The sequence below is a fragment of the Scyliorhinus canicula genome, chromosome 7 (assembly GCF_902713615.1).
Source record: "Scyliorhinus canicula chromosome 7, sScyCan1.1, whole genome shotgun sequence".
In the NCBI taxonomy this organism is placed as follows: domain Eukaryota; kingdom Metazoa; phylum Chordata; class Chondrichthyes; order Carcharhiniformes; family Scyliorhinidae; genus Scyliorhinus; species Scyliorhinus canicula.
This window is the reverse complement of record NC_052152.1, coordinates 51,619,460-51,645,959: the sequence shown is the minus strand read 5'-3', so window position 1 is coordinate 51,645,959 and position 26,500 is coordinate 51,619,460. Positions and strand designations below refer to the sequence as shown.

Here is a 26,500-nt window from a genome sequence, read left to right as displayed (position 1 = left end):
AGCTCTACTACTCTGCGGGATATCTGTGCTAAAATGCAAGTGGATGGAAAGAGTCCAGCAAGAGTTCGGATTTTATTCTAGGTTTATTGAAGAGAAGGGAAATGTACTGAATAATTTTCTTAAAGTGGCCTTATGGTGTGTCATGCTTTTTGTTTTTGCCCATTTGAAACAACAGCTCATATTTCAAACGTGGGCTCTATTATTTAATAAATAATGTCTGGAGAAAGAAGAACAGAGTTAGTCCTTTTGACTCTTCTACAGAGCAGATGATGCCTTGGTTTGATCTGATCTGAAAGATGGGTCCCTCTGACAGAGGAATATACCCTCAGCACTGCACTGGAGATAGTGGGGCTTCAACCTACAACCTTCTGACTCCGAGATCAACATGTTACCAACTGAACGAAGGCTCCCTTCAAGGAAATGTTGACTTTTCTGTTCAGTCCACAGATGTTACTGTATATTTCCAGCATTTTGAGTGTTTTGCTTTGATGCAAATTTGACAGGTGTAATTGACTTTTGTGAACACACATGAAACGACTTGGGACGGGCTGGATGTCTTGCTACGAGCCCTCCAGACCTGCACTGGCAGCAGCGCCCAGCCACGACCACTTGAAGCTTGGAGGAAACTCTCGGCTCAGGAAAAACTGCGGAGTATTGTTTAATCTAACGTTCCTGTTTTAGATTGGTGGATTGAGCTGGGTGTGCGGACTGCTGGTTGGTCTGCCTGGCTGTCAATCACAAGAGAAGTTGGGGAATGTTTAAAAGTGACGAATTTGGGAGAAAAGTTTTGTTGGAAACTCCTTCGCTTTGGAAACTTCAACCTGGACTAATAGTTCGATGTTGCACGTTTTTAGCATAATCTGATTTTGCACAATGAGGATTTAAACAACGGGGAATGTCTAAAGAAACAAAGTAATGGAAAGTTGTCGGAGTTGATTCTTCTGTTTGAGCAAAGAACGGGGACTTGAGACTAGAGAAAGTTTGATTTATATTCAGTAGGAAGACATTAATTAACCTGGTGCTGTTTGATACACCAGATGACCATAGTTGGTGGCCTACATTATAATAATGATCACTGTCTGCAAATTAGGCGATTAGTTACAACATGGTTGGAAATTTAACATCTTTGATCGCTTGACAACATCTGCAATATGCATTAAGGATTTAAAATAGTGATTTAACATTCTGGGGCTGGCGACATGACTTGATTTCTAAAATCATCTTTATTAGGAATTTGCCTTGATATTGCAGAGAAAAAGGGTGGAGAGTTTTAAAGGATGAAAAACATATTTTCGACCCTGTAGGTCAGTAAGCTACTGTGGAAAAAAAATCAAATGAAGAAAAGTATTTAAAATTCAGATTTATAATCTTGTTTAACAATTGTTATCAACCAATCAGAACTCTTGAGGATTTTGAGATTTTTAAAATATACTTTGAATTTAGGAAATTTAATTTGATTTAGGCGTGTGTGCGTTATCCAAAAATGTCGGAGTGTCAGGAAAATGCTTTTACAACATGTTCGACGAGTTCAGAACGTCCAAGGAGCTGCAGAATACAGTGTTTGATTTGTAAAAACGTTTACACCGATCCGAAGATCTTGCCTTGTCTTCACACGTTCTGCCTAGACTGTGTTCGAAGCTTGCAGCAGTTCTCCGTTCCCAGGACTCGAGGGGAAGGTGAGTCTGGATCAGGAGGATCTCTGGACTGCACCGAGTCTGCGGCCTGTATCCTGTGCCCAGTCTGTGATTATGAGGTGCACGTACCCGCTGCTGGTCTTCGAGGGCTGACCAGTAACCATCTGATTCTGAATGAAGTTTTATTGGAGAGCCTGAAGAGATCCAACTGCAGGATAGTCTGTGATCTTTGTAACGATGGAAATGCTGAAAGAAGATGTCACATCTGCTCGACAAATCTCTGTGATTTCTGTTCAAAAGCACACAGGTAAGGGTCACTGGGGTTTGACAGCATTCTTAAAGCTTTGTTTATCACATGCACAGAAAATTATTCTAGTGAACTATACCGGCATCCCATTTATCCCAAGATGAACTTGTGTGTGTGTGCGTGTGTGTGTGTGTGTGTATATACATATATAAGTAAAGTTGTCATAGTCCCAGATGACCATCAGCTGCTTTCCCTTTTGAGGGAATGCCGGCTGGTGATTTAACCTGAGGGTCACCACAAAGTTGAGAAGGCGGTATGGGAATTAAACTGGCGCTCCAGGTTTTGCTCAACATCCCAAACTAGTTGTCCAGCCAACTAAGCTAAACCATGTTTGAAAACAAAGAATGTGTATGTTAAAAGGGGAGTTTCTTCACCTGAACCAGTATAGGTCAGCAAGCAGAAGGGTGATCGGTAAAGGGGACTTGGTTGACAGCAGAGTTAGATGAGCTCATGTTTAAGCAGCGTAGAACATGGGAGACTCCCATATGACATTGCATTTGCCAAAGTTTTGTCCACATAGTAATCTATTTTTCTTCCTTTCCAGAGAAGGAAAAGAGAAACTTTTAGCAGGTACAAAGGGAGCAAATCCACAGAGGCATTAATGGAGTTGAGAAAGTGCAGGATGGAGCTGAAGAAAGCAATTAGGAGAGCAAAAAGGGCATATGAGAAAGCTCTAACTGGTAAAAGTTGGGAAAATCCCAAGATATTCTGTAAGTATATCAATGGGAAGAGGACAACCAGGGAAAGAATAGGACTCATCAAGGACCACGGGGGAAATGTGTGGGTGAAGCAAGAGGACATTGGCAGGGTGTTGAACCGATACGTCACATCCATCTTCACCCAGGAAATTGAGGATTTAGGTATGGAACTCGGGGAGAGAGACTGCAAGGTTCTTGAGCAAATTGACAGAGGGAGTGATGAGGTATTGGAGGTGTTAGCAAGCTTAAAAGTGGGGAAATCTCCAGGTCTGGATGAATTGTATGCCAGGCTGCTGTGGGACGTGAAGGAGGAGATTGGAGGGACTCTGACCCAAATTTTTAATTCCTCTTAGGCCACGGGGAAGGTGCCAGAGGACTGGAGAGCAGCTAATGTAGTTGCACTATTTAAGAAGAGTTGTAGAGGTAAGCCAGGAACCTGCAGACCAGTGAGTCTCACGTCAGTGGTAGGGAAACTATTGGAGAAAATTCTGAAGGAGAGATTACTGGGTTACGGGTTTAGCGTGAAGGTGTGGGCTTAAGTAGGGTCCTCTTTCCAAAGGCTGGTGCAAACTCAATGGGCTGAATGGCTTCCTGCACTGTAAATTCTATGATTCTATGAATCATTTAAGAGGTTGAATAGACTTGGGTTGTTTTCGTTGGAGGAGGGAAGACTGAGGGGTGACCTGATTGACAAGTATAAAATCATGAGGGGCATAGACATGGTGGATAGGGAGCAGCTGTTCCCCTTAGTTGAAGAGTCAGTTACAAAAGGACACCAGCTCAAGGTGAGGGCAGGAGGTTTAGGGGGGATGTGAGGAAAACCCATTTACCCAGAGAGTGGTGACGATCTGAAATGCACTGTCTGGGAGGGTGGTAGAGATGGGTTGCCTCACATCCTTTTAAGAAGTACCTGGATGAATTCTTGGCATGTCATAATATTTAAGGCTATAAAACAGGTTCTGGCAAATGGGATTAAGTAGGCAGGTCAGGTGTTTTTCATGTGTCGGTGCAGAACTCAATGGGCTGAAGGGAAACTTCTATACTGTGTATTTCTGTAATTCTTGTGTCCTCCACAGCGGATGTGGTTTATTTAAACTTTCAGAAGGTTTTCAGGGCAGCATGGAGGCACAGTAGTTAGCACTGCTGCCTCAGAGCACCAGTGACCCGGGTTCAATTCCAATCTTGGGTAACTGTGGAGTTTGCACTTTGTCCCCGGGTGCTCTGGTTTCCTTCCACAGGCCAACATTGTACAGGGGAGGTGGATTGGCCATGATAATTACCCCTTAGTGTCCAAAGATTAGGTGGGATTATGGGGTTGCAGGGGAATGGGTTTAGGTAGGGTGCTCTTTCAGAGGGTCAGCATAGACTTGATGGGCCAAATACCCTCGTTCTGCACTGTAGGGATTCTATTCTTTTGACATGTGCCTTCCAAATAAGAGATTAATGTATAAAATTAAAGTGCATAGTTTTGGGGGTAGTGTATTCAGATGGATAGAAAACTGGTTGACAGACAAGAAACAATGAGCATGATTCTCCAGAAAAATTTCTAAGTGTGGTAGCGAGCGGGTGCTGCTGTTCATCCTCTGCCATCATCATGCCATGAGATGGCCAAATAAGAATGAGATGTGAGAATGGTTATTCACTTAGATCGCAAAAACAGGAAGGCAGATTATTATCTGAATGGCTATAAATTTAGAGAGGGGAATGTGCAACGAGACCTGGGTGTCCTCGTACACCAGTCACTAAAAGTAAGCATGCAGATACAGCAGGCAGTAAATAAGACAAATGGTATGTTGGCCTTCGTAGCAACAGGATTTGAGTACAGAAGCAGGGATGTCTTGTTGCAATTATAGAGGGCCTCAGTGAGACCATGGCAGGAATATAGTTTTGGTGGTCTTATCTGAGGAAGGATTTTCTTGCTCTAAAGGGAGTGCAGCAAAGGTTTACCAGATTGATTCCTGGGATGGTGGGACTGACGTATGAGGAGAGATTGAGTTGGTTAGGATTATATCCACTGGAAGTTAGGACAATGGGGGGGAAGAGTCTCCTAGAAACCTATGAAATTCTGGTAGATGCAGGGAGGGCGGGGTGTTCAAAACCAATATTCACAGTCTAAGGACATGGGATAAACCATTTAGGACTGAGCTGAGGAGAAATTTATTCACCCAGAGAGTGGTAAGCCTGTGAAATTCTCTACCACAGAAAGCAGTTGAGGCGAAAACTTTGTACGTTTTCAAGAATGAGTTAGATATAGCTCTTGGGGCTAAAAGGACCAAAGGATATGGGGAGAAAATGGGAACAGGTTACTGAGTTGGATGATCAGCCATGATCAGAATGAATGGCGGAGCAGGCTGGAAATGCTGAATGTCCTCCTCCTGCTCCTATTTACTATGTTTCTATGTAAATGTCCTACGTTATTTCCACAAATAAATTCCTGCATTTCCCCACTGACATAAAATAGGCTAACTGGCTTTCTGTCTGCCTCCTCTTCTGAATAGGGACTTTACATTTGCAGTTTCGAATTCCCTGGGACCGTTCCAGAATCTAGAGCATTTTGGAAAATTACAACCAATGTGTCCATTATTCTGCAGCCACATCCGACAAGAACCTAGGATTCAAGCCCTCGGGTGGAGGAGGTTTATCCATCTTTATTTATTTATTTTTTTAAAAATAAATTTGGATTAGCCAATTATTTTTTTCCAATTAAGGGGCAATTTAGCGTGGCCAATCCACCTACTTTGCACATTTTTGGGTTGTGGGGGCGAAACCCACGCAGACACGGGGAGAACGTGCAAACTCCACACGGACAGTGGGTTTATCCATCTTTAGTCCCTTTCGTTCGCCAAGCATTTTTTCTCCATAAATTTCCTCCTGGTTTTCTACTATTTTGAGATGCTTTTAATTTTCTTCTACTAGGAAGGCAAATATAAAATATTTGGTACAAGTCAACCATTTCCTTGTTTTCCATGACCAATTTTCCATCTCATCCTCTAACTGATTCACATTTAATTTAGGTACTCTAATTTTTAAATTTAAATGTTGAAACTCTTACTGTCTATTTTTATATTTCTTGCTGATTCACTCCTCCTTTTTGACTTATTTTTCTTTTTCATAGTCATCCTTTTCTGGCCTATCACTAATCTTCTCAGCATTGTATGGATTGTTCTCAATTTGACACCATGCATCACTTCCTTAGCTAGCCAGGGTTGTTTCATTCTTTTCATTGAGCTTTTTTCAATGGAAGATGTCTTTGTTGAGAATTAATAAATGATATGAGATTGACCACATTGCAGTTAAATTTACCTCATCAAAATCAGAAATTAATCTTGGTGGTCATGATAGTTAAGCTGTGAAACAAATCCTTCCTGCAGGAGGCAGAAGATGACTGCTTCTCACAACACAGTGGCGCTGAGGGACCTGCAAGGTGGAAATGAGAGACTCGTTCAGCCCATCATATGCTCTGCTCATCCTGCGGAGGAGCTGAGGATGTTTTGTGAGACATGTGATCGTCTGGTCTGCCGCGATTGTTGTATGGTGGACCACAGAGGACATAACTGTGACTTTATTGCTAGTGTCATTAGCAAGCATGGCAGTTTCATCAGGGAGCTACTGAAGCAAACACAGCCACATATCGGTGCTCTGCAGGAGACTTTGCAAAAGATTGCTAATGCTCGGCAGCTGGTACAAGAACGACTGGGAATGATGGCCAAAGAAATTAATAACTTTACAGACGGTTATATCAGAGCATTGGAAAACCATCGGAATCAACTTTTGAAAGAACTGGAGGAGCTGAGAGCCCAGAGGGAGAACTCCCTGAATCTGCAGCAGATACAATTGGACCAGATCCTGGCAGATATGAGGACTGGAGTGGATTTCACAGAGCACTTGCTGACGAGTGGCTCTCATGTGGAAATCCTTCTAACCAAATGTGTGGTAGTCAACCGGTTGAAACAGCTGAATAAAATTGGTTACAGTACTCACCCTGGAGAGGATGATGGAATGCAGTTCCAGCCACAGGAGAGAGCGGGACAATGTGATGGATTTGAAGTATTCGGAATCATTGTCACAAAGGCAGTTGATCCCAGCAAGTGTGTTCTTCAGGGTGAAGGTAAGCAAGAAAGATTGACACAACTTTTCGAGTGTTGCATTTATTTTGAAGTTTTGAATTACTGTGCATTTTCCATGGATTTGGTGGCAATGTGAGGATTGAAGGTCATGGTACAAGTGGCAGTGTGAGGTCATGGTAGTGTGGAAGGGGAATGCCGAATATGAGGTGAGAACTGTTAACTGGGCAGCCTAGTCAATGAGTAACGGGAAAGCCTGTGTTAAGGAAATGAGACCATGCTGGTGGTCTCATGGGCGGGCAGTTTTATGAAGGTAAGTCAATATCACCTCTGTTTTCCATGTTTGCTGTGCTCTATGATGACTGCAGAACGATGGAATATCAATGTTTTTACAGTAGGAATGGCAAATCATCACTAGTTGGTGTCCTTGGTCTCCTTCAGATTTTGTGGGTGGGGATGGGGGTTGGGGGGGGGGGGGGGGGGGGGAGCCGTGCGGTGGGGGAGCCTACAGGGGAAGAAAACCTGCCTCGCAGTCAGTTCAAAACCAGTGCTTGAAGGTGACATTTATGTCTTTTGGAGACAGAAAGACTGACTGAGAGAGCTGCTGGCCAATCAGAGACCAGTACCTCTCAATGCACCAGTAGTGCTAGTGCGAGCAGTGTTCACGGCCGGTACTGCACAAGGGCGATGATGAAGCTGGCAGCAAGCTCCGATGAAGGATTGGTTAATGAGCAGAAATAAGTGGGTCATTTAAAAAAAAAATCTTTTTATTGACAGTTTTCATATTTATAAACAATTGATGTATATATACATCACATTTGACTTCCCTGCGTTAAATTACTTTATTGTACAGAAAGGTTTATCCTGCCCTTCCTTTAATTGACCCTATATACATTTCTCCAACTTCTGGTTCGGTCTATGGTCTCTTCTGTCTCCACGCACCCCCGCCCTCTCCCACCTTGTGTAACCCCCCCCCCCCCCCACTGTTGGCTTCAGCAATGCTTTGCTTTTGTGTTCAGGGAGGGATGGTTACCCCCCTCCCCCTTCTCCTTTTTTGTGGCTTTTCCACCTTCCTTCCATCTTCTTCTCCCCCTGGGTTGCGCAGTTCTTTGGTTCCTCATCTATCTTGTTTTTTCCCCCCTGTCTTCCTCTCCTGTATTTTTAACTTACTCCTCGTTGCTGGCCTCGAACAGTTTTTAGAACAGCCTGACGAACTGCCACTATGTATCGAAGAAGCCTTACTGTGACCCTCGGATGGCTAACTTAATCTTCTCCAGGTGGTGAAATTCAGAGAGGTCAGCGAGCCAGTCTGCAGCTTTGGGTGGTGCTGCTGCTCGCCAGCCGAGCAGGATTCTCCGGCGTGCGAATAGGGAAGCGAAAGCAAGGGCGTTGGCCCCCTCCCCCATGTGTAGCTCTGGCGTACACATTTGCCAGTACCACCGGTGCCCCTTCCAGGACACAGCTGACCATGACATACCGTCCCCCTGGTTCCGTAACTGTCTTGGTTTCTGTAAACTTTGTCCTCTTGTTAATTAGTATTGCCACCCCCTAGCCCTCGTCCCGTAGCATGAATGGTACGTCTGTCCCACTCAGCCCTTCCTTATCAGCAGTCGGTCCTTCTCCCTCAGGTGCGTCTCTTGCAGGTAAATTATGTCGGCTTTTAGGCTTCTGAAGTGGGCGAAGACTCTGGATCTTTTCACCGGGCCATTGAGTCCCCTTACGTTCCAGGTAACAGTTCTGATGGGGGGTTTCCGACCCCCCCCCCCCAGTCCTGCGGGATCACCCATACTTACCTGATGGATGCGCCCCTGCCCTCCGGGGTGCCCCTTTGTTAGGGGGCCATCCAAAATGGCCACGGTTGCCGCTCTCACCATGTGGTCGGGCCCCAGCGCTCCGGGGTTTCCCTTTGTCCAGGGAGCACCCAACATGGCCACCAACTATCTGTACACCACGTGGATGCACCCCTGCACTCCAGGGTCTCACTTCGCCCTGGGGCCCTCCCGAGTGGCTACTTGCAGTGCCATCCTGGTTCCTCGCCCTACCGAGGCCTGCGCCCGTTTCGTTTCTCTTCCTCCAACTTTCCTTTTGCTTCTTGTCTGTCCTGCGCTCCCTCCCCCCAACTCCTCTCACCCTCCCAGCCCCTGTCCTTCTGAGCCCCCTCTGATTTCTTCCCCACTTCTACCTCCTCCCCCTCCAATTTGTGCTAGGCGTTCCCTCTCCCCTGAGAGGTGCGCCGTGGCCCACCCTTGCTTTCTGCCCTCCCCTGTTGGCCTCTCTAGTACGGTGCCCTCCCAGTGCTTGTCTAGCTCTGGCCCTCCTTCACCCTCCTCCTTCCACCCCTTATCTCACCCTCCTGCCTGCTTTTCTCACTCTCGCTCCCCTTGCCCTGTCCCTCCTCATCACATTGAGGGAAGAGACGAGCTTGAAAATGAGGCAGCACAGTCCTGCGTAAAAAGACATATGCATGAAGTTCATGTCATTATTGTATCGGTTTGCAGTCTGCCCTCCGCTCTCTGTTACGATCCTTTTTCCAGCCCCTGCAGCTTTCACCGTTGCCTCGGTACTGTAACCGGGTGCAGCTCTCTGGGTTGCTCCTCGGCTTTGGGCCTGGGCCAAAGCGACCTGTGTGCCCTGTCCATTTCTGGGAGATTTGGAAAGTCCTTCCTCCCCACTAGCTTGCCCAGCATTTGGGTGATGTAGCCCATTGGGTCTCTACTCTCTATCACCTCTGGTAGGCCCACTACCACTATTCTGACATTCTGGACCTGTCTTCCTGGTCCTCCACTTTCCCTCTTAGGCTCCCCTGGGCCATCACCAACCTTCTCAGTTCGGCTTCCAGAGCTACAATCCTGTCACTCTGGTGCAAAGCAGAATTCTCCAACTCCAGGATTGTTTTCTCCTGTGCCTCTAGCTTCCTTCCCAGACCTTCTATGGTTCGCTGCATTGTGTTTGTCGCCTCGGACGTCACCTCCTTCATCATCGTGTGGAGCTCCGTCATGATCGCCTACTTCATGGCGTTTAGCTCCTTTTTCAGCACGCTTCTCCATTTGTCTCCCTGTGTGGGGGTGGGAGTGGAGTTGAGGGGTAGGGGGGGGTGGTCGCCGCATCCTCCTCCTGCTCCGCTGATTGGTTCGCTGGCTTTTCCCCCTCCTGGTTCGCCTGAACCTCAGTGTCGCCTCGTGTGGCCGCCTTTCTGCATGCCCGCTGTTCCTGCCCCTTTCCTTCGCTACTGCTCCTAATATCTCGCCGACCCCTCTGTTTGTTATTGCCAGGCATGTTCCTTTCTTACGTCTTTCATCTTTCGCTGGGCTTTTTAAGCCGAAATTCCCAATAAATTGCCCGTTGGGTTCATTTGGGAGGAGAACCACTTGATGTGCGTCCGCCCAGCACATCGCCGCCACTGGAAGTCAAATGGGTCATTTTTTGCTGTAACCAGTTGGACAGCACAAGGATCAGTACTTGGGCCTCAGCTCTTTACAGTCCGTGGGTGGGATTCTCCGACCCCCCCCCCCGCCGGGTCGGAGAATCGCCGGGGGGCAGCGTGAATCCCGCCCCTGCCGGCTACCGAATTCTCCGGCACCGGAGATTCGCGGGGGCGGGAATCGCGCCGCGCCGGTCGGCGGCTGTTCGCAGCGGCCCCCCCGGCGATTCTCCGACCCGCGATGGGCCAAAGTCCCGCCCGTTCTTTGCCAGTCCCGCCGGCGTAGATCAGACTAGGTCCCTTACCGGCAAGACCCGGCGGCGCGGGCGGGCTCCGATGTCCTGGGGGGGGTGCGCGGGGCGATAGGGGCCCACCGATCCGCGGGCAGGCCTGTGCTGTAGGGGCACTCTTGCCCTACGCGCCGGCCGTGTCAGCCTCTGCAATGGCCAACGTGTAGGTGAAACCCCCCCCCATGCATGCACGGGGATAACGTCAGCAGCTACTGACGCTCCGCGCATGCGTGGACCTGCGCTGGCCGGCAGGGTCCCTTTGGCCCGGCTAGTGCGGCGCCCAAGGCCTTCCACGGCGGCTGGTGGGGCGCAAACCACTCCAGCGCCAGCCTAGCCCCTGAAGGTGCGGAGGATTCTGCACCTTTGGGGCAGCCCGACGGCGGAGTGGTTCACGCCACACCGTCCCGCCGGGAACCCCCGCCCCGCCGGGTACGGGGGAATCCCGCCCCATATCACTGAATTGCATGAGAAGGAAGTGCAATGTTTGCTGATGATACAAAATTAATTAAGGGAAAGGTAAGTTGTGAGGAGGTCACAAGAAGGATGCAGTCGCTGGCTAGGCCAGCATTCATTTCCCATCCTTATTGCCCTTGAGAAAGTAGTGGTAAGCTGCCGCCATCTTGAACCACTGCAGCCCACCGTGTATATGTACACCCACATCTAATTCCGGCCGAGGCAAATTTCTTTCACTAAAGTGCATTGTGAATTTTTGGAATTCTGTGCCTCAGAAGGCTGTGGATGTTCATCAGTCATTGAATATATTAAGTCTGAGATTGATAGATTTAGAGGCACTAAGGGATTCAACGTTGACAGGAGATTCACATCAGGAACGTGTATGGGCGGAATACATACTTTGTATGCCACAGCTCTAAAGAACGAGAAGTGCTGAGTTTTTTTTAGCTGTAAACTTTGCTTGTGTGAATCTCACCAGTGGTTGCAAGTGAGGCACAAAGGCAAAATTGAGCATGTTCCTGTTGGAGATAGTAATGTAAGATAGTGATGTGAGATGTCTGGTTACCATAGTTGCTTCACATAATTATTATTGTTTCCACATTGTAAATTCTATTCATGTCTGAAAATTGTTTAACAAGTGTTAGACCTGAGGGACTTGAAAGCCTTTTAATTGCTGGATTGAGATCTTACATTTTGTAAGCTGTCATTTTGATTTTGGGTTTACTGGTGATTACCAGAACTGAGTGGAAGTAGGGTACTTGTCCACAAGATCTGTGAAGATCCCTTGTCCTGCATAATTCCATTTGTACAATTGCAGCCAGCCAATGGTAGAATTCTGAGAACTATTAGTGCTGCCCTTTGAGTGGGATGTTGGTACATTGGGGAAGGGAATAAAATAAATGATGCTGTTTGAGAATGTGAGCTGGCTGTGGGAGGATTGGGAAAGCAGGCGATATTTTATAGGGTCTGTGAGAGCCGGAAAGGAGGCGGGCAAGGCGACTTAATTAGGAGGACCCAAAATGTTGATTTCCTTATGTTGGCTTGAAACATGGAAAGTAGAATCAGGAGGAGGCAATCCGGCCCTTCCGAGATTGGTCCGCCATTCATTATGATCATGGCCAATGAATACCCTAGTCCCCCATATCCCTTGATCCCTTTAGCTCCAAGAGCTATACCTTAATTCCTTCTTGAAATTACATAATTACACAGATGCAGAGATGAAGGCAGTGGCCTGGCACTGGGTTGCGTTTCACACTGTCTCATGGTGTGTTCCACCCTGCATTTGCATTCCATGAATACTCATATTAAAACTTTTTGCAATTAAACCCTGTCTTCATAATCAAGTCAGAAGCACACAGACGTTGTGGCAACTATTTTATGTTTGTTTAAAGGTGGCACCAGTCTTTTTGCATTTGTGGCTGAGGTCTGTTGTTTTATTTGTTGAGCACTGTAGCACATAGAGGAAAGTAGGAGAATGGCAGCTTGTGTGGAGGCTAGGAAAGTAGGAGAATGGCAGCTTGTGTGGAGGCAAGGGACTGGCAAGGGTAAGACAGGTGAGTGGGGGGAAGGTTTGTGGGAGACTTGGGATGGGTCTGGAACATGGAGGAGTGGAAGAGGGATCCGGGAGGACAGGGTGGGATCAGCAAAAGAAGAACAATTGTCAGTCAACAGAAGTGACAAACAAAGCCAGCAGCAGACAGCGCCAGTCAGAGCTTTACTCTGTGCTCTGAGTTACATTCGTGAATTCATGACTTCTACGTAATATACATATCGAGGTTATGTGGGGGGGGGGGGGGCATTAGATATAGGTGGTTTATAAGTGTTATTTCCTGTGAGAGCTATTCTTGGGGAGACAAAAGATTAGTGAGTTCCGCATAACATTGTTCCAATCTGCTCACATTCAGGCCTCCATGTGGCTCGACAAGACCAATCAAGTGAATTTGTACTAATCTGTAATGACCAATCTGGGAAGCAGATGGGGAGAGGCGGTGAATCCATTCGGGTTAGCATCTTCAACAAGAAGAATAAAGAATGGTGAGTATTTTGGGCAAATTAACTGGGTCATAAACTAATGTCTGCCAAAATGCTTTGCTTAAGGCTTAAGTTGAGCTTGGATTATTGGTCAGCTAATCAACCCCTTCAGTGCAAATGAATATCTCCCTGGTGGCTCTGCTGAGCAATAAAGTGGTTCCAGCCTTTGATTGGCCAACAGCTCTTGAGGAGGCGGGGGAATGGGACCAGTGACCCGGGGGTTCTTGAATCCAGGAAAAGCCAAGCACCCCCACTCCCCAGTTTAGTGCCTGATTTGTGGGTCTTCCCAGAATGAAACATGAGGGGCTCTTACCTCTTTGGATGATGTGCGAGAGAGACCCCTGTCATCTATATTAAATTCTGCCCCTTGTATCTGATTAAGTAAATTTGATTCAATTATTCAGCATCCGATTTTCTATTCAAAGTATATGCTCCATAAATTAAGTTTAAAACTCTATGGAGGAGGCACGGTGACACAGTAGTTAGCACTGCTGCCTCACGGCACTGAGGTCCCAGGTGTCATCCTGGCCCGGGGTCACTGTCTGTATGGAGTTTGCACATTCTCCCCATGTTTGCCTCAGTGCACCCAAACAATTCTGGGACATCACTGCAGGAGTTCCTCAGGGTGGTGTCCTAGGCCCAGCCATCTTTAGCTGCTTCATCAATGACCTTCCAACAGATGTGGGGATGTTCGCGCATGATTGTGCAATATTTAACACAATTCGTGACTCCCCAGACACTGAAGCTGTCCATTTCAAATGCAGCAAGACCTGAACAATATCCAGGCTTGAGCGGGCAGGTGGCAAGTAACAGTCGTGCCACACAAGTGCCAGGCAATGACCATCTCCAGTAAGAGAGAATCAAACCATTGCCCCATGACATTCAATGGCATTACCTACACTGAATACCTCACTATCAATATCCTGGAGTTACCATTGTCCAGAAACTGAATTGGTCTATCCATATAAATACCGTGGCTACAAGAGCAGGTCAGAGGAGAGGGATCTTGCAGAGAGTAACTCACCTCCTGACTTCCCAAAGCCTGTCCACCATCTACAAGGCACATGTCAGGAGTGTGAAAGAATGCTCTGCACTTGACTAGATGAGTGCAGCTCAAACAACACTCAATTAGCTCAACAACATCAAGGATAAAGCAGCCCGCTTGATTGGCAGCCTTTCCAGAAACACTCATTCCCTACACCACCGTTGCACAGTGGCAGCCGTGTGTACCATCTACAAGATGCACTGCAGGAACTCACCAATGCTCCTTAGGCAGCACCTTTCAAACCCACGACCACTACCATCCAGAAGACCAAGCACAGCAGATACCTGGGAACACCAGCACCTGGAAATTCCCCTCCAAGTCATTTATTATCCTGACTTGGAAATACATCGCCATTCCTTAACTGTTGCTGGGTCAAAATACTGAAACTTTCTCCCTTCCAGCACAGTGGGTGTACCTACATCACATGGACTGTAGCGGTTCAAGAAGGCTGCTCACCACCACCTTCTCAAAGGCAATTAGGGATGGGCAATAAATGTTAGCCTAGCCAGTGAATCCCACATCCTGTAAAAATTAATTTTAAAAAAAAGTAAATGGTATCAAATATTTTTCTGAAGCAGGGGAATTTTTGCTGCTTTGAATATGTTTGTGTTCCATCTGATCTTCTGAAACTCTAGACAGTTAAGTATAGAAGGCTACCATTTGGCTCATCATTATATCATTAAAATATTTGTGATTTCTTATGGATGTGTTTGCTATCTGTTGTTGAATGTGCCAGGATCAACAATTAGTCAGCTTCGTCCTGATACTGCTTCATGATCACACTTTGAGCAAACATGAGACACCATTTATATATGGCATAGGTGATCAGTCTAACTATTTAGAGAGGAACTTTACAGTTTCTGCATCTGTCTTTTAAGATCTTCAAGTAACAATTAAAAACCACACACCTTTACACAATTTAGTTTGGCTATTATAGATGCAGGCCACGGATAATCCCTCATGAAGCGTCTGCTCCTGAATCCTTTGAAAACAGTCAGATGGCATAAACAGTCAAAGTTGTGACTATTCAAAAAGCTAAAGGCCAGCAGCGCGGGTTCAATTCCTGTACTGGCCTCCCCGAACAGGTGCAGGAATGTGGCGACTAGGGGCTTTTCACAGTAACTTCATTTGAAGCCTACTTGTGACAATAAGTGATTTTCATTTCATTTCAAAGCAGACTAAAACATTGCTACATCAGAAAAGATCAAGATCTGACTTCCGGTTGTGGCTATACAGAGCTAAGTCGCACGTTCGGCAGCTCCCACTTAGAACAGACTTTTGGGCTCTTTTCAGGGCCCCCAAGGGCAATTTTTCGACATTTCCCGGTGTGGGAAGGAGTTTACAGCATTCCCCCGACAGTGTATGGCTTGGACCAGGAGCAGGGCGACTAAAAAAGTCGTGGTGAAGCCAAAGAAAGTGCGAGGGAAGAAAAGCAAGATGGCGGCGAGCGGAGACCAGGCAGCGTGGATGCAGTGGGCGGAGGAGCAACAGGAGGCTCTCCATCGTTGCTTCAGGGAGCTTAAAGCGGGCCTGCCGATGAAGGCTTCCATTGATAAGTTGCTGGAGACACAGGCGGCCCAGGGGGTGGCGATCCGCGAGGTCCGACAGAAGGTCTCGGAGCACGAAGACGAGATCTTGGGCCTAGCGGTAAAGGTGGAGGCGCCGAGGCGGTCCACAAGAAATGGCAGGAGCGGTTCGAGGAGATGGAGAATCGGTCGAGGTGGAAGAATCTGCGGAACCTGGGCCTCCCGGAGGGTCTGGAGGGGTCAGACGTGGGGGTGTCTATGTGCTCACTATGTTAAACTCGCTGATGGGAGCGGGGGCCTTTCAGGGGCCTCTGGAGCTGGAAGGGGCCCATAAAGCGCTGGCGAGGAGGCCCAAGGCTAATGAGCCGCCGCGGGCGGTGCTGGTGCGGTTTCACCAATTCGCTGATCGGGAGTGTGTCCTCAGGTGGGCCAAGAGAGAGCGGAGCAGCAGGTGGGAGAACGCGGAGGTTCGAATTTATCAGGACTGGAGTGCGGAGGTGGTGAAGAAGCGGGCCAGGTACAAGCGGGCGAAGGCAGTGCTGCACAGGAAGGGGGTGAAGTTTGGCATGCTGCAGCCGGCGTGTGTGTGTGTCACCTACAAGGACCGGCATCATTATTTTGAGTCCCCGGAGGAGACGTGGGCCTTTGTTCAGGCCGAGAAGTTGAACACAAACTGAGGGTCGGGGTAGGGGCCGTGCATTGGGATGGTCGGGGTTCTGAGGTTGTGTTACACTTCGAGTGGGGGTTCTTTTTGTTTGCTCTCTGTTCTTGTTTTTTCTTGTTTTTTCGCGATTTAGGGTGGATGGTGGGGGGAGTGGGGCACTGATTTGGTTATGTCCGTCGGGTGGGTTAGTGAAGGGAGGCAAATAAATGGAGTGGGGGGTGGAGGGTCGGTAGGGGGGACGGGGCCCCCGCGGGGGAGGGGAAGGCCCGGGGTGGGGGTGAGAGGACTGGGCCTGTGAATAGGATCTGTGCCAGAGGAGGCGGGGCCGGGCAGGTGGAAAGCGCGCGCTCTTTTCCCGGGGTGAAGGCTGGAAGGGGTGGGACCAGAGCGGGGAAGCGCGCGCTTTTTCCCGTCCTTCGATGAAGGGGGAGGCGGGGACCCTGTGGGTGGGCAACGGAGGGGGAGGACACGTCTCACAAGGGGAGGAGTCGAAGGAGGGCCGGGAGCAGCCGGGGTCAGCAGGAGTCGGCTGACTTGTGGGAGTGCAATGGGGGGAGCAACGCAGCTAGGAGAGGTCCTAGCTGGGGGGTGGGGGGGGGGGGGGGGGGGGGGGGGGGACCGTGTTGCTGCTGGTATGGTCAAGGGGGAGGTGGAGCGAGTAGAGGGGGTTGGGACTGGGGTCTGCCCCCGTGGGGAACGGGCCAAGTGTGGGGTGTGGGCGCGTGGCTGGCCGCGGAGGGGTTATGGCTAGTCGGCGGGGGAGGGGGGTGGGCAGCCCCCTGGTCCGGCTGATAACCTGGAACATAAGGGGACTGAACGGGCCGATTAAGTGGACCCGGGTGTTTGCGCACCTGAAGGGGCTGAAGGCGGATGTGGTCATGCTCCAGGAGACGCACCTGAAGGTGGCGGACCAAGTAAGATTGAGGAAGAGGTGGGTAGGCCAGGTGTTTCATTCAGGGCTAGATGCAAAAATTGGGGGGGTGCGATTCTGGTGGGAAAGAGGGTTTCATTCGAGTCGCCGAGCATTGTGGCAGATAATGGCGGCAGGTACGTAATAGTAAGTGGTAAGTTGCAAGGGGAGAAGAGGGTGGTGCTGGTTAATGTTTACGCCCCGAACTGGGACGATGCTAGCTTTATGCGGCGCACGCGAGGCCGAATCCCGGACCTGGAAGTGGGGGGCCTAATAATGGGGGGAGACTTCAACAAGATGTTGGATCTGACACTGGATCGTTCCAGATCCAGGACGGGCAGGAGACCGGCGACGTCTAGAGTACTGAGGGGGCTTATGGACCAGATGGGAAGGGTGGATCCTTGGAGATTTGCAAGGCCGAGGGCTAGGGAATTCTCATTCTTCTCACATGTTCATAAGGCCTTTCCCGGATCGATTTCTTCGTTATGAGTCGGGCGCTGATCACGAGGGTAGGAGATACCGAGTACTCGGCGATAGCCATTTCAGATCATGCCCCGCATTGGGTAGACTTGGAGCTGGGGAGGAGAGAGACCAGCGCCCGCTGTGGCACTTGGATGTGGGACTGTTGGCAGATCAAGAGGTGAGCGAGCGGGCTCGCAGCAGCATAGAGAGATACCTGGAGGCTAACGACAATGGGGAGGTTCGAATGGGGACGGTCTGGGAGGCGCTGAAGGTGGTGGTCAGGGGAGAGCTAACCTCCATTAGGGCCCATAAGGAGAGGACAGAGCAGAGGGAGAGGCTGGTGGGGAGATGGTGAGGGTGGACAGGAGGTACGCGGAGGTGCCGGAGGAGGGACTGTTGAGGGAGAGGCGCAGCCTCCAGGCCGAATTCGACCTGTTGACCACCAGGAAGGCAGAGGCGCAGTGGAGGAAGGCCCGGGGGCGATTTATGAATACAGGGAAAAGGCAAGCCGGATGCTGGCGCATCAGCTTCGGAAGCGGGTTGCACCTAGGGAGATCGGGGGAGTTAAGGACAGGAGGGGGAGTGTGGCGCCAAGTGGGGTTGACATCAATGGGGTCTTCAGGAACTTCTATGAGGAACTGTATCGGTCCAAGCCCCCACTGGAGGAGGGAGGAATGGGCCGCTTTCTGGACCAACTGATATTCCCGAAGATGGAGGAGGGACTGGTGGTGGGTTTGGGGGCTCCGATTGGGCTGGAGGAGCTGGCCAAAAGGATAGGGAGCATGCGGGGGGGGGGGGGGGGGAAGGCACCGGGGTCGGATGGTTTCCCGGCCGAATTTTACAAAAAGTATGTGGATTTGCTGGGCCCGTTGTTGGTTTAGACCTTCAATGAGACAGGGGAGGGTGGGGCTTTGCCATGAGCCCGGTGGTGGCGGCTACCCTCAAAATCTGGGGGCAGTGGAGGCGGCACAGGAGGGAGTTGGGGGCCTCGGTGTGGACCCCGATATGGGGAAACCATCGTTTTGTCCCGGGGGGATAGACGGAGGGTGTGCGAGGTGGCACAGGGCAGGGATGAGGAGGTTGGGGGACCTATTTGTGGATGGGATGTTTGTGAGCCTGGGTGAGCTGGAGGAGAGGTACGGGCTCCCCCCCCGGGAAATGCCTTTAGGTACCTGCAGGTAAGGGCGTTTGTTAGGCGGCAAGTGGTGGGATTTCTGCTGCTGCCACCACGCATGGTACAGGATAGGGTGCTCTCGGGGGTGTGGGTTGGAGAGGGGAAGATTTCGGCAATATACCAGGTGATGCAGGAGGAGGAGGAGGCCTCGGTGAAGGAGCTGAAAGGTAAGTGGAAGGAGGAGCTAGGGGAGGTGATCGAGCAGGGGACTTGGGCAGATGCCCTAGGGAGAGTTTACTCTTCCTGTTCGTGTGCGAGGCTCAGCCTCCTACAGTTCAAAGTGTTGACCGGGACAAGGATGAGCCGGTTTTTTGGGGGTGAGGACAGGTGTGTTAGGTGCTCAGGGAGCCCAGCAAACTACACCCATATGTTCTGGGCATGCCCAGCAGTGGAGGAATTTTGGAAGGGCGTAGCGAGGACTGTGTCGAGGACGGTAGGGTCCAGGGGCAAACCGAGCTGGAGGTTCGCAATATTTGGGGTTGCAGAGGAGCCGGGAGTGCAGGAGGCGAAAGAGGCCGGTATTCTGGCCTTTGCGTCCCTAGTATCCCGGCGGAGGATTCTTCTTCAGTGGAGGGATGCGAGGCCCAAACGTTGAGGCCTGGATCAATGACATGGCGGGGTTTATCAAATTGGAAAGGGTGAAATTTGCTTTGAGGGGGTCGGTACAGGGATTTTTCAAGCGGTGGCAACCGTTCCTAGACTTCCTGGCAGAATGGTAGACAATGATCAGTGGCAGCAGCAACCCGGGGGGGGGGGGGGGTTAATTTCTGTTTTGTTTCTATATATTGGAGGTTTTGTCTGGGTGTATATATTTGCTGTGTGTTTGGGCGGGTGTTAATTTATTATTTTTGTTACTGAGTTTCCTTTACATTTTCTGCATATTGTACTTTATATTTTTGTTGTTGATATTTTGTGAAAACTTTAATAAAAATTATTTAAAAAAAAAGAAAAGATCAGGATCTAACCAACTTGTGTTCCATTACACTGGTAGTCACATGATACACTAGTGATGGAGGTGACAGCAATCATGGCAATTAGCTTCTGTCAAAAACAGACCCAGACCCGAGGGCACAAAAAATAGCCAGTAATGGCAAGCTTCAAAAATCATCGGTCAAAGTTCACCCTTTTCTCCCAAGTAGGTGAACTTGCCACCTGTCATGTTACTCGTATTATGTGGGAGTTAAACTAGTTAAACACTAGTGTGTTTAATTTATTTCACCCTAACATTTATGTTGGGGGTCACAGATAGAAACATTGGACGACATTTCAGAATGTTTAAGGAGCCTTGCATGTTACATATGGCAAATAGACCAGTTGCTTCCATTACATTTTCAGTCACAGAGGCTCAGGAACGTGTGGTGTGCATACCTTGACAGTAACTCATTGTTTAACTGAATGAAAGTATTTATGGTGAATATTTTGATCCTCTTTCATGCAGCAGCCTCAAGACAAAACTGCAGGACAATCATGATGGGACTTATTGTTTTACATACACTCCCCTTGTGTCAGGCTCATATGTGGGATGCGTGTGTGTAAAGGGCCAGCATGTACAGGTGAGTTGACAAAGGATGGAGGTCGAAAGGGTGGAGATTCTGTTGGCATATCACATTATGACTTTCGGCTTGAATACATGCTTTAAAAAAAAAAGTTCCTGGGGTGTGGGTGCCATTGGCAAGGCCATTATTTGTTGCCTGCCCTTATTGCCCTTGAACTGAGTGGCTTGCTTGGCAATTTCAGAGGACAGTTAACAGTCAACCACATTGCTGTGGATCTGGAGTCATACGTAGAACAAAACAGGTAAGGGTGGCAGATTGCCTTCCCTAAAGGACTTAACTGAACCTGATCGGTTTTCATGACAACCAGGTTTTGTGTTTGCCATTACTGAGAACAGCTTTCAATTCTAGATCTATGAATTGAATTTAAATTCCACCAGCCTCCATGGTGAGATTTGAACCTATGTCCCCAGAGCTTTAGCCTGGACCTCTGGTATACTAGGCCAGTGACATTATCGCTACACCACCAACACCTATAAATAGAATAGTTAACAACCTTTCCCCTGAATCTTGAAATGAGTTTCCTGTTTGTATCTGACCACCAAAATATATGTGTTAGAATGCATGCAAGTGATCGCTGTAAAATGTACATTTCTGATACTCTTTGCTGACAAAATGCTCCAGGGATTCAATCTGAACCAGTGTTGTTTTGGGGTTGATTATGGTTCTCTATTATGATCCTGGACCAGAACCCAGTAGTAGCTAGGATACTGGGCAGAAACCCCAATATTTTCTTTTAATTTGTAAGAATGTGAGGAAAAAATATCTCGCTTCAGGAGTGATTTCATACAAAATAAGAATATGGCATATTGAAACAAACATTATTACCTATTGCCTCTTGGCGCCAAGGACCTGGGTTCGATCCTGGCCCCGGGTCACTGCCTGTGTGGAGTTTGCGCATTCTCCCCGTGTCTGCGTGGGTCTCCCCGTGTCTGCATGGGTCTCACCTCCACAACCCAAAGATGGGGAGGTGGATTGGCCAAGCTAAATTGCCCCTTGGAAAAAAAATAATTGGGTACTCTAAATGTATTTTTAAAAAGAAACAAATGTTATTATATTACTAACACAATACAAAAATATCTTTAACATCACCAAAGAAAATTACTTACAATTAACTTAATGCTAATTAGCACTTTATTTTTAGTTCTGCTCAAAAAACAGAGCCATCTCAGATCTCAATCCACTTTCAAATACAGTTAGCAGACCCAGACATATTTGTTCAACAGATGTTCTTTGAGACTGTTTTAAGAGATAAAGCTTAATTCTGTCAGAACCGTGCAGGATGTCTAGCAGAAGTCGAAACTGTCTCCATGATTTGACTTCCAAGAACTAACTCAACAATCTCTGCCTCTCTGCTAAAATGTCTAGTACTCTCGTTCTTCCCATTCATTACGAACTGAACACAGAGGTCTCTTGATTAAATATTCCACAGGAAACCCTCTTAATCCAATCAAAAGTCTGGTAGCTCAAGCTTTTATGATGCTTTAATTTCACCTCTGGCTCTCCAAAGAAAGCCTGTCTTGCAAAACAAGCTTTTTAAAAAATACTACTGCAGCAGTCATACACACACTAACCCACTTTTGACCCTTGCTGCACCAAGTACATACAATATATCTGAAATTCCTACATTCATCACAACTGGGAGTATAGTATATGCTATTTCTTTGACCGTAGCTGGGTTATTTCACAGTATTGCAACGTTTGCAGCAATCTCACTGTTACGTTTTAAAAGTTCTTTCACAGGATGTTGGTATTTCTAAAGGCCAGAGTTTGTTTGCACATCCCTAATTACCCTTGAGAAGGTGATGGTGAGCTGTCTTATTGAACTACTGCAGTCTATGTGGTGTAGATAAACCCAGAGTGCTGTTAGGAAAGGAGTTCCTGGAATTTGACCTAGTAACAGTGAAGGAATAATGCTATATTTCCACGTCAGGGTGGTGAGTGAATTGGAGGAGAATGGGGAACTTGCAGGTGGTGGTTTTCCCATGTATCTGCTGTCCTTTTCCTTCTGGGTGGTGGAGGTTGCAAATTTGGAAGGTGCTGCCAAAGGAGTCTTGGTGATTGCTGCAGTGTGTCTTGTAAATGGTGCACACTGCTGCTGCTGTGCATCAGTGTTGGAAGGATTGCATGTTTAAGGTAGTGGATAGTGTGGCATTCAAGCGACGTGCTTTGTCTTGAAAGGTGTTGAGCTTCTCAAGTGTTGTTAGAACTGCACTCATCCAAGTGGAGAGTATTTCATCACACTTCTGACTTGTAATTTGGAGATGGTGGACAGGCTTTGGTGAGTCAAGAGGTGAGTTACTCGCCGCAGGATTCCCAGCCTCTGACCTGTTCTTGTAGCCACAGTATTTATATGGCTAGCCCAGTTCAATTCCTGGTCAATGGTAACTCACAGGATGGTAATAGTGGGAGATTCAGAGATGGTAATCATGGTAATCATGGTAATGTCATTGAATGTCAAGGGGCGATGGTTGCATTCTCTGTCACAGGAAATAGTGATTGACTGGCACTTCTGGGGCGGCATTCTCCCCTACCCGGCGTGACGGAGGGTGCCGGAGTAGGGGAGTGGCGCCAACCACTCAGGGGTCGCGCCTCCCCAAAGGTGGGGAATTCTCCCCACCTTTGGGGGCCAGCCCCGCGCCGGAGCGGTTTGCACCAGAAGACTGGCGCAAAAAACCAGCGCCCCCGTTGCGGGGCTGGCCGAAAGGCTTTTGCCAGTCGGCGCATGCGCCGGCAGTGACGTCAGCGGCCAGCTGGCCGCTGACGTCACTGCCGGCGCATGCGCGATGTGGTGTTCCCTTCCACCTCCGCCATGGTGGAGGCCGTGGCGGTCACGGAGGAACATAGTGCACCCAGGGCACTGGCCCGGCCCCTGATCGGGGGGCCCTGATCGCGGACCAGGCCACCGTGGGGGCACCCCCCGGGGTTTGATCGCCCCCGCCCCCCCCAGGACCCCGGGGGCCTGCTCGCGCCGCTGAGCCCGCCGTTCCAGAGGTGGTTCAAACCTCGGCGGCGGGAGAGGCCTCCCAGTGGCCGGACCTCGGCCCATCCAGGCCGGAGAATCACCGCAGGGGCCTCTCCGATCGGCGGGGCGAGATTCCTGCCCCCGCCACTTCCCGGGTGGCGGAGAATCTCTGCCACGGCCGGGGCGGGATTTTAGGCGCCCCCAAGCGATTCTCCGACCCTGCTGGGGGTCAGAGAAGTTCGCACCTGATTTGTGAATATTATTTCCAATTTACCAGAGCAATCATGAACACTGACTAGATCTTGCTGTATTTGGACATGGACTGCTTCAGTATCTGAGGAGTCATCAATACCTTGTGCAATCAGCAGCAAACATCCCCAGTTATGATGGAGGGAAGGTCATTGATGCAGTTGCTGAAGATATTTTGGACATTACCCTAAGGAACACCTGCCTCAGTGTTCTTGGACTGAGATGGTTGACCTCCAACAGCCACAACTATCTTCCATGACCCTCAACCAGCGGGGAGTTACCTCCCCAGATTCTCATTAATCCCAGTTTTGTTAGGTCTCCTTGATGCCATACTTGGTCAAATGCTGCCTGGAGGTCACTCTCACCTCACCTCTGGAGTTCAGCTCTTCTGTTCATTATTGGACTAAAGCTGTAAAGAGCTCAGTAGCTGAATGGACCTTCCAGAACCCTAACTGAACATCAGTGATCAAGTGCAGCTTGATGGCACTGTCGACGACCCCTTTCATCACTTTGCTGATGATTGAGAGTAGACAAATGGGGCGTTCATTGGCTGGGTTGGATTTGTACTGCTTTTTGTATACAGCACATATCTGGGCAAGTTTCCAATGCCATTGTTGGAGCTGTACTGGCAGCTTGGCTAAGGGCGCATCTAATTTTGGAGTTCTATTTCTGGAATGTTGTCAGTGCCCATAGTCTTTGCAGTATCCAGTGCCTTCAGTAGTTCCTTGATAATGGGATGGATTTGACAGTCATTCCCGCCGGTGGGATCTTCCTGCCCTCCTGCAGGTAACCCCCCTGCGCTGTAGGTTCCCAGAGGGTAGAAACAATGGGAAACCTGTTGTCAGCTATGGGATTGTAAGATCCCGCCGCCAGTTAATGGAGGGCCACCACTGGTACCAGTGTGGTGAGGGGAGCGGTGTGTGGTAAATCCCACCTTGCATGTGGAGCAAATCGAATTTTTGAAGATTTGTATTTGTGATGCTGGAGGCCGAAATGGATCATCCACTTGACACTTCTGGCTGAAGACGGTTGCAAATACTTGCATTCTGCACTAATGTGCTGGATTCTCCTATCATTGAGGATGGGGATATTTGTCGAGCCTCCGCCTCTAATTAGCTATTCAATTGTCCATAACTGTATAAGAAAAAAGTCAGCAGAATATAAATATTTTTTGTATCTATGCGACTCAATACCTTGCAGCATCCTGGAATATTCCGTTCTTGATCTTTCTTTCTTTTTTATAAATTTAGAGTACCCAATTTTTTTACCAATTAAGGGGAAATTTAGTGTGGCCAATTCACCTACCCTGCACATCTATTTGGGTTGTGGGGGCAAAACCCACGCAGACACTGGGAGAATGTGCAAACTCCACACGGACAGTAATTGGGGGCCAGGATCGAACCCGGTTCTTGCCGCTGTGAGGCAGCAGTGCTAACCACTGCGCCGCTGTGCTGCCCTTGTTCTTGACCTTTCTAATCATTAACGCTCTGAACTGTTGCTGGTTGCTCCAGAAATTGATCAGACTCTCCTTAGTCAGACATTTCCACCTTAGTTAATTTACTGAGAAAGTAGATGGGAATAAAGTGTTATTCCTATGCTTTTTTACTCATTAAAATTGATAAAGATATGAATTTTAATCCACACAGAGATTTAATTGCCCCTCTAGTTGATTTGTTAACATTTTAACATTGCACACTTCCCTGCTGTTTAATGCAGTCAATAATCTATTTATATCAAATGGTTAATACCTGCACGAAAGTAGCCAGTAAATTAATGCAAAAACAACAACCAGTGATCAATAAATAATGTTTAGAGTAGTTCAATCTCTGGTTTCTAAAATGTCTTTATCCATAAAATACCAGATTATATATTCTATCAAGTGTCAACAACCTGAAGTGAAAGTTCGTTAATTCATAGACAATGTTCTAGTTCTACTGGCTATGCTTATTTCTACTTCCTGAACCTTCTCCTGCACCAAGACTTACTAAAAGTTCCAGAATGATGCAGGATATACTGGACACAACCACAGCAAAATTTCTCTAATCAAGGTAGAAGATTGTTTTTGCCAAAGGGGTTTGGGTGGAGGCATGAAATGTGTTATATTTTACCTTCTAGCTCAGTTTGGTGTTTTTTCAGTGGGCTTTTGGGCAGGACACCAGGAGATAGCCGTGTTCCCCAGCAGCTATTTATCCAATCTGATGCATCCAACTCATGATGTCACAGAGAGCTGCATTTGGCTTATTACTTTTTTTAAAAAATAATTTTTATTGAAATTTTTGAAAAATGTATAACAACAGAACAATAATAATAACAATAATAAACACCACCCGGACCCGTAACAACGCATATAACAAACCCCCCCCCACCCCTACCAAACCCGATGGACAACAAAATAAATTTAAAATAAATTAAATTAACATAAACAATACCCCCCTAAAACGCCCCCCCCCCCCCCTTCCCCCCGGGTTGCTGCTGCTGCTGACCTAGTTCCCTATCGTTGCGCCAGAAGGTCGAGGAAAGGCTGCCACCGCCTAAAGAACCCTTGTACCGACCCCCTCAGGGCAAATTTGACCTTCTCCAGCTTAATGAATCCCGCCATGTCATTGATCCAGGTCTCCACGCTTGGGGGTCTCGCATCTTTCCATTGCAAGAAGATCCTCCGCCGGGCTACTAGGGACGCAAAGGTCAAAACACCGGCTTCTTTCACCTCCTGCACTGCCGGCTCCACCCCAACCCCAAATATCGTGAGTCCCCAGCCTGGCTTGACCCTGGACCCTACCACCCTCGACACCGTCCTCGCCACCCCCTGCCAGAATTTCTCCAGTGCCGGGCATGCCCAAAACATATGGGCATGGTTCACTGGGCTCCCCGAACACCTAATGCACCTGTCCTCACCCCCAAAAAACCTGCTCATCCTCGTCCCGGACATATGAGCCCTGTGCAGTATCTTGAACTGGATGAGGCTAAGCCTCGCACATGAAGAGGAGGAGTTCACCCTCTCCAGGGCATCCGCCCATGTCCCCTCCTCAATCTGCTCCCCCAGCTCCACTTCCC

At 48.5% G+C, this 26,500-nt stretch overlaps 1 protein-coding gene across 2 annotated transcripts in view; it reads left to right on the top strand.

Moving 5' to 3' along the window:
* The first annotated feature begins 747 nt into the window (after positions 1–747).
* Positions 748–26,500, top strand: part of trim45 (tripartite motif containing 45) — a 38,446-nt gene continuing 12,693 nt past the window's right edge. For both annotated transcript variants that reach the window (XM_038802014.1, XM_038802013.1), the window contains exons 1-4: positions 748–1,941; positions 6,011–6,747; positions 12,772–12,901; positions 20,118–20,232. In XM_038802014.1, the coding sequence (XP_038657942.1) occupies positions 1,484–1,941; positions 6,011–6,747; positions 12,772–12,901; positions 20,118–20,232 (1,440 nt within the window). In that variant the 5' untranslated portion in view covers positions 748–1,483. The remainder of the gene's footprint in view (positions 1,942–6,010; positions 6,748–12,771; positions 12,902–20,117; positions 20,233–26,500) is intronic.